Source organism: Bufo gargarizans, chromosome 5 (genome assembly GCF_014858855.1).
Source record: "Bufo gargarizans isolate SCDJY-AF-19 chromosome 5, ASM1485885v1, whole genome shotgun sequence".
Classification (NCBI taxonomy): domain Eukaryota; kingdom Metazoa; phylum Chordata; class Amphibia; order Anura; family Bufonidae; genus Bufo; species Bufo gargarizans.
Window position 1 is genome coordinate 410,527,129 of NC_058084.1, and position 15,363 is coordinate 410,542,491.

At 44.8% G+C, this 15,363-nt stretch overlaps 1 protein-coding gene across 2 annotated transcripts in view; it reads left to right on the forward strand.

The window, feature by feature from the left end:
* DPP6 (dipeptidyl peptidase like 6) overlaps nt 1-15,363 on the forward strand; it is a 1,705,234-nt gene that overhangs the window by 1,432,774 nt on the left and 257,097 nt on the right. For both annotated transcript variants that reach the window (XM_044293859.1, XM_044293858.1), the window contains exon 6: nt 14,782-14,834. In XM_044293859.1, the coding sequence (XP_044149794.1) occupies nt 14,782-14,834 (53 nt within the window). The remainder of the gene's footprint in view (nt 1-14,781; nt 14,835-15,363) is intronic.

Sequence of the window (15,363 nt, forward strand, 5' to 3'; positions counted from 1 at the left end):
AGGCTGGGAGTAAAAAGTGAAAAAAAAAAAATATGGAAAATGGCCGGTTCAGAAGCGGGTTAATGAAATTTTCAGAAAAGGAAGGTGGACATCTGTAGCAGTGGTCTATAATCATTTGCATTCTGCTATATCTTCAAGCAGTATAGACTATACCCATCATTCATTGGGTATCATATTACACACTGGCACAAAAATGACTTGAACACTGAACCCTCGGGAACATGACTGATATATGCACTAGACCAGGGATGACCAACAGGTGGCTCTACAGCTGTTGCAAAACTAAAACTCTCAGCATGCCCAGACTGCCTACAGCTATTGGCCTGCAGCAGGGCATGTTGGGAGTTGTAGTTTTACAACAGCTGGAGAGCCATAGGTTGGCCATCCCTGCCCCAGACAATAGGCATGTTGAGAGTCAAATTGCTTCACACACTAAATATTGTATGGTCACAACTACCGATAGGTAACAGGTCCTCTGCTATGGGACGTGCAAAGCTCATTAAAGGATTAAATAAATGAGAAGAATATAATATAGACTGATTTTCTCCAGGAATGATGAATGATTTTAGATTTTTTTTTTTAAAGATAGAAAAAAAAAACGTAAATGCATCAACGCTCAGCTTAACAGGACTGCGCGCGGCATGCTGCACGAAATATGAGCTAGATTGATTTTTTCTACTTTTTAATTCCTCCCATATTTCTAGTTTTTAAGACTGACATGCACTTTGCATTGCAGCTGTTGGGCTTCATTCATGAATCCGTTTTCACTCATTCGATGCAAACACCACGCCATGTTAGCACACAGGTCAAAACGTCTACAATTTGACAAAAAAGCATTGCTACTCATAAATGCAATTACTGGCTTTCACTGCTGCGCGCTATGCATGTTGCCTGAAGTCTCACAGGCTCAGTTAATATGGTCCCCTGCTGGTCCATGACTGGCATTTGGTGATGGGCCCACTGCATCACACTCGCTGACACTGGCCAAAGAAAAGACTTTAGTTGTCGAAAAAACTGGAGGGAACTTAAAGGCTTTGTATAATGAGGCAGCCTACGCTGTATATGCTGTTCTTTCTGGCCACGAGTGGTTATCATGCCTTTTACAGAAACTGTCAGCTCCTATGGATATTTGTCATGGGCATTTGATAAAAGCAGTTTTTTTAATAATTGGCTGTCCAGCGTTCAATCCCCCGTATGATAGAGCCGTCCATAGAAGCCGGGCCTGATAAATTGGTGTGGTCTCTAATGAGACTGAGGTCATGGAGCAGGCCACGTCGGATCATAATCTTGTGTCATTTCACCATTATAGCCTTCTGACATTCTTACATTTCCAGGTTCTACTGCGAGAGTAATGGTGCCGAAATACTGAAGGGTAATTATGTGGAGGGGCAGAAATGGTGAAATCCAGCAAGGTGTTGGAAGCTTGAGATGGACCTCTGTTGACCTTGCTGTGCTAATTGGGTTCTCCGTTTTAGAGGTTTCTGTTCATTATGGGTCCTTGGATACAGAAAGGGGAAATCACTAAGGGGGAACACCTATTAAAAGTACAATATTTAAGGACTGCTACATTTTGGATGCACATCTTATGCAGCAGGTATACTGTACTAATAATCTGAAAGGCTCAGAAATACATTTTGACATAAGTAGTCTGAGTGCTATAGCTACCAGCAGTGGAGTAATTTGAACTGACTGCGCCCTACAACTAATTTTTAAATGAGGCACTCCCCCCACCACCACCAACTTCTTTATAAACCCCTCCTCCTGTTTAACCCCCATCCTGTAGCTAGTCAAGATCGCTCTCCCAAAGCAGGCCGTACACGTATATACTGTATGTCATGTCACTGTATATACCATCACTGTAAATCAGGGGTGCACAACCCATGGCCCTCAGAGCCAAGGTTTGCAACCCCCATCCTGATGGGCAGAAATACAGCTGTGTTTCTGACTGGAGCGCCGCATGACGAGCATTACAGCTCCTGCACTCTAACGGGTCCCTGGTGGTCAGTGACAGCGGTAGACCCAAGGAGAAGGCAGAAGCGGTTTATCAGCGATTCTGCCTTCTCCTCGATGAGCACTATGCAGTTTGGACCCTGCGATCACATGAATGCCGGGCGTCTTGGGGGCAGAGGAGCGCAGAGCTGTAAGGTCAGTAGACACCGATCAGCTCTGCCTTGTACAAAGCCCCCACATCAGGCTGGTTTCCCCTGTAACTGGGGGTTCCTTTGGATACCCCAGTTGCAGTGGAAATAGTGCAAAAAAAAAAAAAAGTCTCTCATTGTCTCCTAAAGGTCTTTCAGTGACTTCTTGGAATCATATTGTGTGGAAAAAATAAGTTAAAAAAGTTATTTAAAATATTGAAAACAATAAAATAAAAAATTATAGTTAAATCCAAATAAAATAAAAAAATACGTGTTCACTGTCCCCCAATGGTCTTTTTATGACCTCTTGGGGGGCATATTATGTGGCAAAAAATTTGTAATAAACCAAATATAAAAAAAAAATATATATATATATATATATATTAATAAAATACAAATAAAACAAAAAGGAAAAAGTGCAAAATTTTAAAAAAGTTTGTGTCCCCCAAAATGTCTTTTATGACCTCTTGGGGGACATATTATGTAGCAGAAATATATTAAAAATTAAGTTAAAAAAAATAAAAAAAATAATAAAATACCTAAAAGAGAAAATACCCACACCAACCAAGACCGTCACCATTATGGCCCCATTCACATAAAACTATACATATTATATAACAAAGTGACAGACTTAGGGAACTAATTATAATAATTTATTTTGGTGTCAGTTGGCATATTTAAAGAATAAGGAGCTGTAGTTTGAAAAAAAATACTTTTTAAAAATGTTTTGTACAGTTTTCCTCAAATAAAACGAAAAACTCAATTATATCCCCATGTGTCACATAAAAAAATTGGTGCGAAATTTATTTTGGTAGTCCAACAAATAAAATAGTTGCAGCCTTTTGAACCACCACGTGCTCTGAATCACAAATACATTTATGGTCATTAAGGCTTTTTCTGGCCTGGTCAGTAAGGTAAATTGCTTACTGGTTATTGCATATTGCCTGTAACTGGATTGGCAGGAGGAGGAAATAACCAGTGAGTGACATCCTCAGCGCTGGGACTGGAAGATGGAGGCAGCGGGGGTAGTGCGGAGGACTGGAGTGGCGGGGAGCAGATAAGTATAAGGCCTCTTTCACACGGGCGTCAGTTTTTTTGCCCGGATAAGAGCCGGGTGCGTTGCGGGAAAATGCGCGATTTTCCCGCGCGAGTGCAAAACATTGTCATGCGTTGCATTCGCTTGAGAAAAATCGCGCATGTTTGGTACCCAAACCCGAACTTCTTCACAGAAGTTCGGGCTTGGGATTGATGTTCTGAAGATTGTATTATTTTCCCTTATAACATGGTTATAAGGGAAAATAATAGCATTCTGAATACAGAATGCATAGTAAACCAGCGCTAGAGGGGTTAAAAAAAATAAAAAATAATTTAACTCACCTTAGTCCACTTGATCGCGAAGCTGGCATCTCCTTGTGTCTCCTCTGCGCTGAGCGGCTGAACAGGACCTGGGGTGAGCTGCTCCATTAAATATCTGTTAAGGACCTTCGATGACGTCACTCCAGTCATCACATGGTACGTCACATGATCTTTTACCATGGTGATTCACCATGGTAAAAGACCATGTGATGACCGGAGTGACGTCATCGAAGGTCCTTAACCGATATTTAATGGAGCAGCTCACCCCAGGTCCTGTTCAGCGCAGAGGAGACACAAGGAGATGCCGGGCTTTGCGATCAAGTGGACTAAGGTGAGTTAAATTATTTTTTTTTAACCCCTCTAGCGCTGGTTTACTATGCATTCTGTATTCAGAATGCTATTATTTTCCCTTATAACCATGTTATAAGGGAAAATAATAATGATCGGGTCTCCATCCCGATCGTCTCCTAGCAACCGTGCGTTCAAATCGCACGGCATCCGTACTTGCTTGCGGATGCCATCCGATTTTCACACACCCCATTCATTTCTATGGGGCCTGCGTCACGTCGAAATCGGACAATATAGAGCATGCTGCGATTTCAACTGAACGCACAAGTGATGCGTTAAAAACAACGCTCATGTGCACAGCCCCATAGAAATGAATGGGTCAGGATTTAGTGCGGGTGCCATACGTTCGCCGCACGGATCGCACCCGCACGGAAAACTCGCCCGTGTGAAAGGGGCCTAACACTTCAGTTTCAGGAACTATGCTGCAGGAACTCCCTTTAAGCCCCTAATTTACTGCACGGTATTTGGGACAAATAATGGGAACAAGTGTTCATAGGAACTCTCATTCCTAATATCTGACCTGTATAATTGTGCCGCTGGACAGCCGATAAATAAGGAATCACTTGTTTGTCAGCTGATTTGCATATATTATCAGGACATCTCCCCGTGTAATCAGGAATGGGCTACCTATAATCAGTATAATTAAATGAAAGCAGAATGACCGTGGTAGTGATCATTCCTCCCCATTCACTTTGCATCAGCTTGTGTAATAGGCTGATACAAAAGAGCGCCGGTTATTTGCAGCCCCTGGAAATAGAGCAATGTGACAATGAGGCCCTCAGATCAAAAAAGGTTGTGCACCCCTGCTGTATACAATTTAATTGTGTAATACTGTTTAGGGGGCCCTGACAATAAAATATTTTAGTCCTCCTCCTGGGTGGGCCCTTTCTGAGTTCAGGCCCCATAGCAGCCGCTTCCACTATAGCCACGCCTCTAGCTACCAGCTGCTTCCTTGGGTCAAGTTCACACCATGTTTTGCCCCAGAAATCAGAAATATTGAAATATTGCAAACTGTTCTGAAACTATAGAAAAAAAGCATATATTTGTATTAATCTTAACATTTAATTTAATAAAGTCCATTCATTGTACAGAATGAGGAAAGGTTTTACACTTTCTGATATATTTATTAGAGGTGAACTGGTCCTATTTAGCTGAACTGGTTAGCCGATTTGATTCAGGTCTGAATACATTCAATCCAAATCTAAACTGACTCAATAGCCAGGAAAGGGCTCTCTCTTCTTGATTCTCCCAAATCCAATCACGGAACATTAAGAATCGGTTGAATCATAACTTTTAGAAAAAAAATGATGGCCTGCTATTGATTGGGGAGGCATTTTAGGGGTTAAATAACCCCTTTAAGTAATAATTCCTCATAGTGTTGAAGTTCTATGCTTGCAAACATTGTAGTCAAGACCTATACCACTCATTACCACCATCTATAGGCCAGAAAAGAGAGTCTATAGCAGGGGTGCACAACCTTTTTTGGTCTGGGGGCCGCATTGTCACATCGCACTATTTCGAGGGGTACAAAAAAAGTTAATCAGGGCTTGTTTGCGTCAGTCTATTACACAAGCTAATGCAAAGTGACTGGGGAGGAATGATCGCAACCACAGTCATTCCTTCCTCATTCACCTCTATCGATTATCAGTAGCCCATTTCTGATTACACGGGGAGATGTGCTGACGATAACTGTACATCTTTCATCCTGATAAAATATGCAAATCAGACGACAAACGAGTGATTCCTTGTTTATCAGCTGATCAGCGGCACGATTATACCGGCAGATATCAGGAATGATCGCTCCTATGAAGACTTGTTCCCAGTAATTGTCCTGAATATCGTGCCGTGTAACAGGGGCTTAGAGATTTCCTGGTAAAAAAATATTTTTGACACGTTCCTGCAGCATGGGCCTGAAACAGAAGATTCGTACTCTGCTGCTCCCGCTGTCTCCATCTTCCGGTCCCGACGCTGTTGACATCCGATTGGATATGGGCAAAGTCACTTGTACCTCTCCAGCCAATGACTGGCCTCAGTGGTGATGTGGCCACAAGCAGCGCTTCACCGCTAAAGTCAGAGGTGCTCCAGGCAGGGCCGATCCTAGGGTCACAGGCGCCTGGGTGCAGAAATATTTCTGGCGCCCCCACATGGGCGTGGTTATCTTACTAACTCCTCCCCTTTACAATGTTTCTATGGCAACAACTTCAGCCCCCAACTCCAGCCCCACGAATCGGCGGCTCGGCTTAAAAAAAAAAAAAGTCCCGGCGGCTCGCTCGGCCAGGGCCGGACTGGGGATAAAAACCAGCCCTGGAAAAAGTTGCACACCAGCCCCACAGCATTGCGTCATTATTTACTTGTTTATAATAGGAGAAAGCATTCATTTTAAAACACGTGTGTAAACACAAATATGAACTTTGCCCCACGATAGCTCTTTTGTAGAACCCCCATAAAAACTTACAGTTACTTGACTTGGCCCTTGGGGATCTCGGACGCCACTTCAACACTTTGGCCGGGGGCTCGGCGGAGCTGATGTTGTGCTTTAACCTAATGAGAAAGATTTCATAATAAGGATTTGGAGAAAGGGCAGAGGGATAGCAGAGCAGGGAGAGGCTGGTGCTGCTACTAGGGGGTCATACCATGGGGGAGTAATAAAGCCCACCATAATGCCCCCCCAGTAGTAATAATTCTCCTTATAATATGCAAAACATTTGTAATGCCCCCAGTTGAGCTAATGTTCCCATAATGTGCCAATATAAAATACCCCTTCTCAGTGCGCCCGCAGATGACCCCCATAGTGCCCCCCCCTTCCCCATAGTACCCACCATAATGTGTCCCAGTATAAAATGCCCCTATACAGAGCCCCCATATAAAATATCTTCTTTTTTAGCCTCAGTAGATGCCCCTATAGTGCCCCCCAATAATCTGCAGTAAGATGTGCCCCCATAGATGCCCCCAATCATGTGCCAGTAATAAGAGCCCCCCCACCATCATGTGCCAGTAGCCAGAGCCCCCCCATATCATGTCAGTAGCCAGAGCCCCCCCATATCATGTGTCAGTAGCCAGAGCCCCCCATATCATGTGCCAGTAGCCAGAGTGCCCCCAATCATGTGCCAGAAATAAGAGCCCCCCCACCATCATGTGCCAGTAGCCAGAGCCCCCCATATCATATGCCAGTAGCCAGAGCCTCCCCATATCATGTGCCAGTAGCCAGAGTGCCCCCATATCATGTGCCAGTAGCCCCCCATATCATGTGCCAGTAGCCCCCCTTATCATGTGCCAGCCCAGTAGTCCCCCCTTATCATGTGCCAGCCCAGTAGTCCCCCTTTATCATGTGCCAGCCCAGTAGTCCCCCCTTATCATGTGCCAGCCCAGTAGCCCCCCTTATCATGTGCCAGCCCAGCCCAGTAGTCCCCCCTTATGTGCCAGCCCAGTAGCCCCCCTTATGTGCCAGCCCAGTAGCCCCCCTTATGTGCCAGCCCAGTAGCCCCCCTTATCATGTGCCAGCCCAGTATTGTACCTATATAAAAAAAAAATTAAAAAAAATACACTTATACTTACCTCCAGCAATGCGATGCGATGCAGGCCGCCTCTTCCGTCTGTGTCCCTCGCTATACGGCTCAGGCGACGTGATGACGTCATCGCGCCGCCTGCAGCGGCCTGAGCTCTGATAGGCTGCCAGCACTAAGCCGGCAGCCTATCAGAGGAACAGGAGGGGACACACCTCTCCCTCCTCTGCCGCAGCACAGGCATCTGTATTGCCGTCCTGAGGACGGCAATACAGATGACTATGGAGATGAGCGCTTCCGCAATGGAGGCGCTCATCTCCTGCTCTGCTCTGCCGCCGGCCGCGGCCGCCCCCACTTGTCACCAGGGCCGCGGCCTTGCGGCACTCAGGCTTGCCGGCCCACCGGGAAATTTCCCGCTATCCCGGCAGGCCAGTCCGGCCCTGCGCTCGGCGCCTTTCGGGTGACAGCGCTGGGGTGCGGGGCATCCACTGCACCCCGTGTAGGATCGGCCCTGGCTCCAGGACCGGAGGATGGAGACAGCGAGGTCAGCATGGAGCAGGAAAGTAGGAATCGTCTGTTTCAGGGACTATGCTGCAGGAACTTGTTAAAAATCATTTTAACTAGGAAACTCCTTTAAGTGGCGACATTTCCTTCCTGCCTCCTATTCACAAATGAGCGCTTTACCTCACTGCAGAGGACGGCGCTCACTGGTTATTACCGCCTTCTGCACCCCCAGATATACTGCAGGTGCACTACAATAACCAGTAAGCACTTCCCCTGAGGGCTCACGCACACGGCCATTGTTTTAGTCCGCATCTGAGACACTTTTTTTTTGTGGCTTGGATGTGGAACCATTCACTCTGTGTGCTGTCCGCATCCGTTACTCCGTTCCACAAAATGCAGAACACACGTGGCTGGTGTCCTGCGGACCAAAAGAAAAGGTACGGTCGTGTGTATGAGGCCTTACTAGCCGGGAAAGCACTTATTGGTTAACCCTTTAATGACCAGGCCTGAAAAGGCCTTAATGACCAGTCACTTTTTTGTGATTTAGCGCACATGGTTACACTTGTAACTTTTTACATTTTTTTTAAAAGTTACCAAAATAACTTTTATAGCTTTTACAGCTTTTTACTACATAACACAGGGCTTTTTAATATATTATTTTAGTTTTATTAGGGGGAAACTGTGCAATTTTCTTTTTTTTTTAAGTCATTTAAATTCAAACTATAGCTCATTATTTAAATATGCAAATATGTGTTGGATCATTTTATTATACGATATGAAAAGTTTCACATGAATAGGGTGATACTTGTAATGGTTTTGGTTGGTATGGGAGGTTTTTTCTTTTATGTATTTTACTATTTATAATAACCATTGGGGGACACTGACATTTATTTTTGCACATTTTCCTTTTTTTTCCTTTTATTTGTACTCTATTTATTTTGTATATTTTAATTATTTTTAAGATCTCTTTTTATTTATTTTTAAAATATATTTTTGCCACATAATATAACAGTGAACAATTTTATTTTGCACTTTTCCTTTTTATAGTTTTCTTTCACTTGTATGTTATTTATTTATTTTACATCTTTTTGCTAAATTTTCACTGACTTGTTTTTTTTTATCTTGCACTTTTATTTGTATTTTTTTGTACAGTATATTTTCTTCCAATAGACAGCGCTGCTCTGTGGCACCCTTTTTCTTGCCTGGTATTGTGCAGGGAAATTAGACATCTCTTACCAATTCCACTTCTCACTTGCTCTGCTGCAACACCTCAGAAGTCCATGCTCCTACAGACTCAGCTCTGGTGATTTGTCTCCCGATCATCATTACCATGGTGACTGCCTCACTTTATCCTAGTCAGGGGCCTTGCTCCACGACTGGTCCGCAGCCTGTGATCCTGGGCCTGGTCTGTGGCTCAGGCTTCAGCACATCCCTGGCATAGGTCAGTGCTCCACTTCCAACACTCCTGCACCACTTTGTCATCTATGAGTCTCGTGTACTTTTGCTAGTCTTTATGCTGCTGCATCCCTCTTCTGGCGCACCGCTAGCAGAGGATACACATGACATCCCAGCATGGCTGCTCCACCTTCTGCAGGAAACATTCTTCTGGTTCTGTTATCTGGATGAAGGAACACGTGCTCTTCACCTGCTGCAGAAAAGCCTAGTGCTCACTCATCCTCAGCTGAGAGATGAGTGCCCTAACATGCGGTATGCACTGCACTCTGCCCAATATGCCATTATCAGATGCCTACTGTACTTCAAATGGGGTGACATACTGGATATGCCACTGCTTATCACTACAAGGGGGCTGGCAATTTTTCCACTGAGCTCCCTCCATGAAGATGATCATAAGTCCCATCAACGGTGCTACATCTAGTGGCCAAACTGTGGCATTGCATCCAGACCATCATTATCTTCCAGCGACAGAGCAGTGTAGCATTGTAACCAGGCTTGGACTGGCCCACAGGGGTACAGGGGAATCCCCCGGTGGGCCCCTGAGCAAGGTGGGCCCCTAGTCTCCCACCCCCTGCACAAGTGGCACATAACACATTAGATTTACTGCACTACATACATATATTCAATGTACAGCACCTCCACCAGCTTATGTTCATATAAAAAAACTTGTTAGATTATTTATTATAGTTGAATGTATCCGTACGGTGGGACCCCAAAATACATTTTACTGGTGGTCCCTAGGTACCCCAGTCCGACACTGATTGTAACCGCAACTCAGCTTAGGACTTCGGAGGAGCGAGGCTTTGTACAGGGCAGGGCTGGTGAGACGCCCCTGACACGGGTCTAAACTGCACATCACGCCTCTCACCTATGTGAGGAGAAGGCAGAAGCGCTGATACACTGCTTCTCTCTTCTCCTCGGGTCTCGGGCTGTCTCTGACAGCCGGGGACCCGTCCTGCTCTTGCTACAGTGCGGGAGCAGGAGCTGTAGTCCTGCAATTGTGCGGCGCTCCCGGCAGAAACACAGCTGATCGCACGATCAGCAGCAAAACGGGGGCCGCAAACCATGGCTCTGGGGGCCGCAGGTCGTGCACCCCTGGTCTATAACAAAAAGCATCCCTGCCTCAAGTGCACCCAGTCCCATGTGCTCCATGTAACACTCCAAGTATGGTTTGCCCCCCTGTCATGGTTTGAATGCGGATCAGCACCAATCAGATGGTCACCAGTTTGAAACGTCGTCATAGTGAGAAATGTCCCTAAGTCGCATCTACAACTTCCACATTATTAGAGCTAATGAAAAGAACCTGTCGCCACGCCTTATATACCCGCTATAGAAAATACTTCATGAAAAAACAATGCCAGAAGTTCTCTTCTAACAACATGGCATGATGACCACTTTCTCAATCCCCATAAGGAGGAGCCCATACTTGGGACAGTGGGTGACGATGCAGAATGAAAATCATAATCTAATATACCAGCGTCAGAGGACATTACATGGAGCAGGTATAAGAGGAGAGGACTACAACCCTCAGCAAGTCCAGGTTGTTCGGTGATATCAGAGGACATTACAGAGAGGAGGCTTAAGAGGAGAGGGCCACATCTCCCAGCATGTTGAGGCTGCTATTATATGATATCTGAGAGGACATTACAGGGATGGGGTATGAGGAAAGAACTACATCTCCCAGCATGTCCAGGTCATTGTTATGGGATATCAGTGGACATTTCATGGAGGGGGGTATAATAAGAAAGGACTAGAACTCCCAGCACGTCCAGGCCATTATTATGGGATATCAGAGGACATTTCAGGGAGGGGGCATAAGCAGAGATGACTACAACTACCAGCATGTCCTATTGTTGTCCGTTTTGCGGACAAGAATAGGCATTTCTACAATGGGCCGCCCGTTCCGTCCCGCGAAATGCGTAAGGCACACAGGCGGCTTCCGGGTTTTGCGGATCCGCAATTTGCAGACCGCAAAGAAAGGAACGGTCGTGTGCATGAGGCCTTACAGTACATACTGTGGATGTTTTGTGTGTATATTACTCACAAGTGGCTGGGGTGACACCTATTATTGAAAATAAGCATAAGCATATAGGCGAGCTAACCAGACTCACACATTAGCATATACAATAATGGGTCTGGCTGCCTTTATTTTAATTTTGTCCTGTTAATTGTTCCAACCATTTTAAATGCGTACTAATAAAATTTACATTTTAAGATTAAGCGAATATTTAGTTATGGTTACAGCGTTAATATTGGCCGCTATTGGGTATCCCCCCCCCCCTCCTGCTTACCCCATGAGAATGGAGCTGTGGGGTGCATGTGCGTCCTTCGCTTTATTCACCTCTATGGGACTGCCAAGTACAGTGCTCGCTGCAGTCCCATACAAGTGAATTCTCAAGGAACGCTTCGATGGCACTTATAGACTCCCCATTCTTGTGATTCCCGGCGATCCCAGAAGTCGGACTAGCCTGCGATCAAACACTTATCCCCTATCTAATGGATAGGGGATGTGTTATAAGTGGCACAACCCCTTTAACTCCAAACTAATCCTCTCCTGTACAATAATGGCAAATGTGTGCCCACTGTGTATCATAAGACACTGCTGTAGTGCTGAGAAGACCATATGTTAGTTTTACATGTGCCTCCTGTACAGACAGTTTTTAGCAAAGATGCAAAAGCAAATCGTGCTATGGTAGAAGAGTCTAAAATTGGGGACCGGAGGTAATTATTTTATGGTTTGGGTAACGGCACCTCATGCCGATGCAAAACATGTAGGATAATTTATATTCTGCACATGGCTTTTGAGAGGTGTATATTTTTTATCCACTTTCTACCTCGGTAGGCTCTTATCTGTAATCCGACGTATGAAAGCGTCGGGTGAGATCGCGATCTGCCGGGGGTCTGTGCCGCTGCAGATCGCTGTGACCGTGCTGTCATTAGACAACTGCGGTCACAGGGAGGTGCGACGTGGGCAGCTGGAGCGGTCAGGCAGTAATACAGGCTTGTAGCACTCTGCTGCAAGCGTGTATTACATTGAAGAAGTAGAAAGGCGACAGGGAGCGCTTTTTCTTATGTAAGAGCGCCACCTGCTGGCTTTAAAATTAAATATCAGCCTGCAAGCTGGGAATTAACCTCTTCCTGCCTTGAGTGTGGCAGAAAGGGGTTAATTCACTTAAAAAAGGTAAATAAAATATAAATAGCTAAAAAATAAATAATAAAAAAAATTATAATAAAAAAAAATACTTAAAATGTCCAAATTTCCCCAAGATGAATAACATAAAAACGTCACTTTGAAGGGGGCTTGTAGCGTTTTGGCGCTGTAGAAGATTTTTCTGGCAGTACAGTGCTATAGAACCAGCAATAGGCCGCCAAAATCCCAAATACGCTCCAGTCTATTGAAGTCTTGCAGCGTGCCCAGCCAGTAGATAAATTACATAAATAGTGTCCATTTTCAGGGTACAAGCGTACGGGAATGGTTTTAGAAATGTTTTGTTTTGAAACCCTTTGTAAGGCTACTTTCACATGAGAGTTTTGAATTCCGCTATTGAGATCCGTCAATGGATAGCCGTCATAGGATCTATATACCGGAAGAAAACGCTTCCATTTTGTCCCCATTCATTGTCAATGGGGACAAAACTGAACTGAACGAAACGCAGTGGACCTGAATATATTCCGTTCCGTTTGGAACGGAATAGCAGTGTTTTTCTGTCCGTGATGTGGTGCGGAGCAAGAAGGATCCGTCCTGACACACAATGTAAGTGAAAGGGGACGGATCAGTTTTCTCTGACACAACAGAAAACGGATCCGTCCCTCATTGACTTTCAATGGTGTTCATGACGGATTCGTCATGGCTATAGAAGACATAATACAACTGGATCCATCCATGACGGATCTGCAAAAAACGCTAAGGTGAAAGTAGCCTACTAGAAAAAAATTGATAAGAAAAGAAAGAAAATGTTTTCATAATTTTCAGTTTTTCCTTAAAGGGACACTGACAGGCCCAATTAGCATATTGAGTTATATATATCACAGTACAGGTCATATAAAGTGTATTAGAATCATGTAAGTATCCCCCCTGCCCACCTTATAAATACGGAAATATAAAGTTTTATAACCTGCTTGTCCGGTCTCCAATCTGCCCAAGGGGCGGCGTTTCATCTGAAAATGCGCCCAGCCAGCCGCTCCCAACTGCCGTTCTGAAGCCCCGCCCAGCTCATCAATATTCACTTCGCTGGGCGGCGGCTACAACTCTCCCGACAGCAGAGGCTGCAGCACTTGAGTCCGGAGAGTTGTAGCCGTCGCCCAGCTATGGAAATGTAAATAGTGATTCCCTGTCCCTTATGTTTGTCAATCCCTCATGACCACAGGGAGGGAGTACTCATTTTTAGGATCCCAGCGCTGGTTCAGTTTCAGACCCTCCGCTATATGCATTTACCATGTACAGCGGAGAAGAACTGTGTGAAACGCATATTCTGTCGATGCGTTCCACTGCTGAGTCAGGCGCATGGGCAGTAGCAAGGAATAGGCGGACCGTAAGCCTGTGTGCTCCACGCCTGGGTTCCACCTACAGGAAGTGGACGCGGGCCGGCGCCCCATGTGATCCTAGCTTCCAGAAGCGATATTCAGGTGCCGCCCATCAATTCGCTGGGCGACGGCTACAACTCTCCGGACTCAAGTGCTGCAGCCTTTGCTGTCGGGAGAGTTGTAGCCGCCGCCCAGCGAAGTGAATATTGATAAGCTGGGCGGGGCTTCAGAACGGCAGTTGGGAGCCGCTGGCTGGGCGCATTTTCAGATGAAACGCCGTACCCTTGGGCAGATTGGAGACCGGACAAGCAGGTTATAAAACTTTATATTTCCGTATTTATAAGGTGGGCAGGGGGGATACTTACATGATTCTAATACACTTTATATGACCTGTACTGTGATATATATAACTCAATTTGCTAATTGGGCCTGTCAGTGTCCCTTTAAATGTATATATTTTTATATATTATATCTATCATCTAATGGCACAAAAGAAGGTCTAAGATGTCCCGAGAAAAATAGTATCAAATACATGTAGGCTGGCTCAGAAATGAATCAGTTATTTGCATAGTGAGATAGTTGCGTTGCTACAACTGAAAAAAACTGGCCTGGTAAGGAAGGGGGATAAACACTCCGGTAATGAAGTAATTAACAAGATCCAGACGAGATACTGTACCTGCAGGTATCAATAGGATTGTGCTGATAGCCTGATCAGCCCAGTCCAGCAGCACCATAGGATCAGTCAGGTCTGCAGTAATGAACAGCCTGCCAGATCTGGATGTTCTATGCAACCTGGGATCATGGAGGAAGGAGGACCATTAATATATTGCAGGTCTACTACCTGGTCAAGAAGGGGTTAAATAAAGCCTCCACAGTCCAGACCTGGATCTCAGCTGTATATTTCTTGTTGCTTTATGTCAGTGTTCCTTACGTATTTAATTTTGTTATTGCAGATTTACCAGCACTCGTTTACAGCGCAGTACGCCCTATGTAACCTCATCACCGGGTAAGACTTCTGTTTCCACCTTTAATGCTTGTGATCATTGGCACAAATGTACAGATGAGTCAATTCCTCAAAATTCTTTTAAAGTGCTTCAATTTGACACTTTGAGGTCTCCTAGGGCTCAATTATTTTCTCTTGTGTCTTTCTTTAAAAAATAAAAAATTATTATTTTTATTTCTTTATTTATTTTCATTTCATCTTTCTCTCTTTCCAAAATTTCCCAGAATAGAATCATAAAAAATTTGGATCCAACTCATTTTATTTTCAAAATTCAGGTTGAATCCAATTAGTTTACTATGGCTTTACTCATCTTTACACAAATGTTTAGGAGGTCTTATTCATGTTTAGTGGGGGTTCATTTATTTCTTACTGTTTCAAAGCCAAATATAATAGACATTAACCCCTTTCCTGATATCGGGTGTACATGAACGCTGGATGTCGGGTCTCAGGCTGAGCATAGCTGTCAAGTGCCTGCTGTTTTAAATAGCAAAGACCTGGTGGCAGAGTCTGTGATTAGCAATAACACCGATCA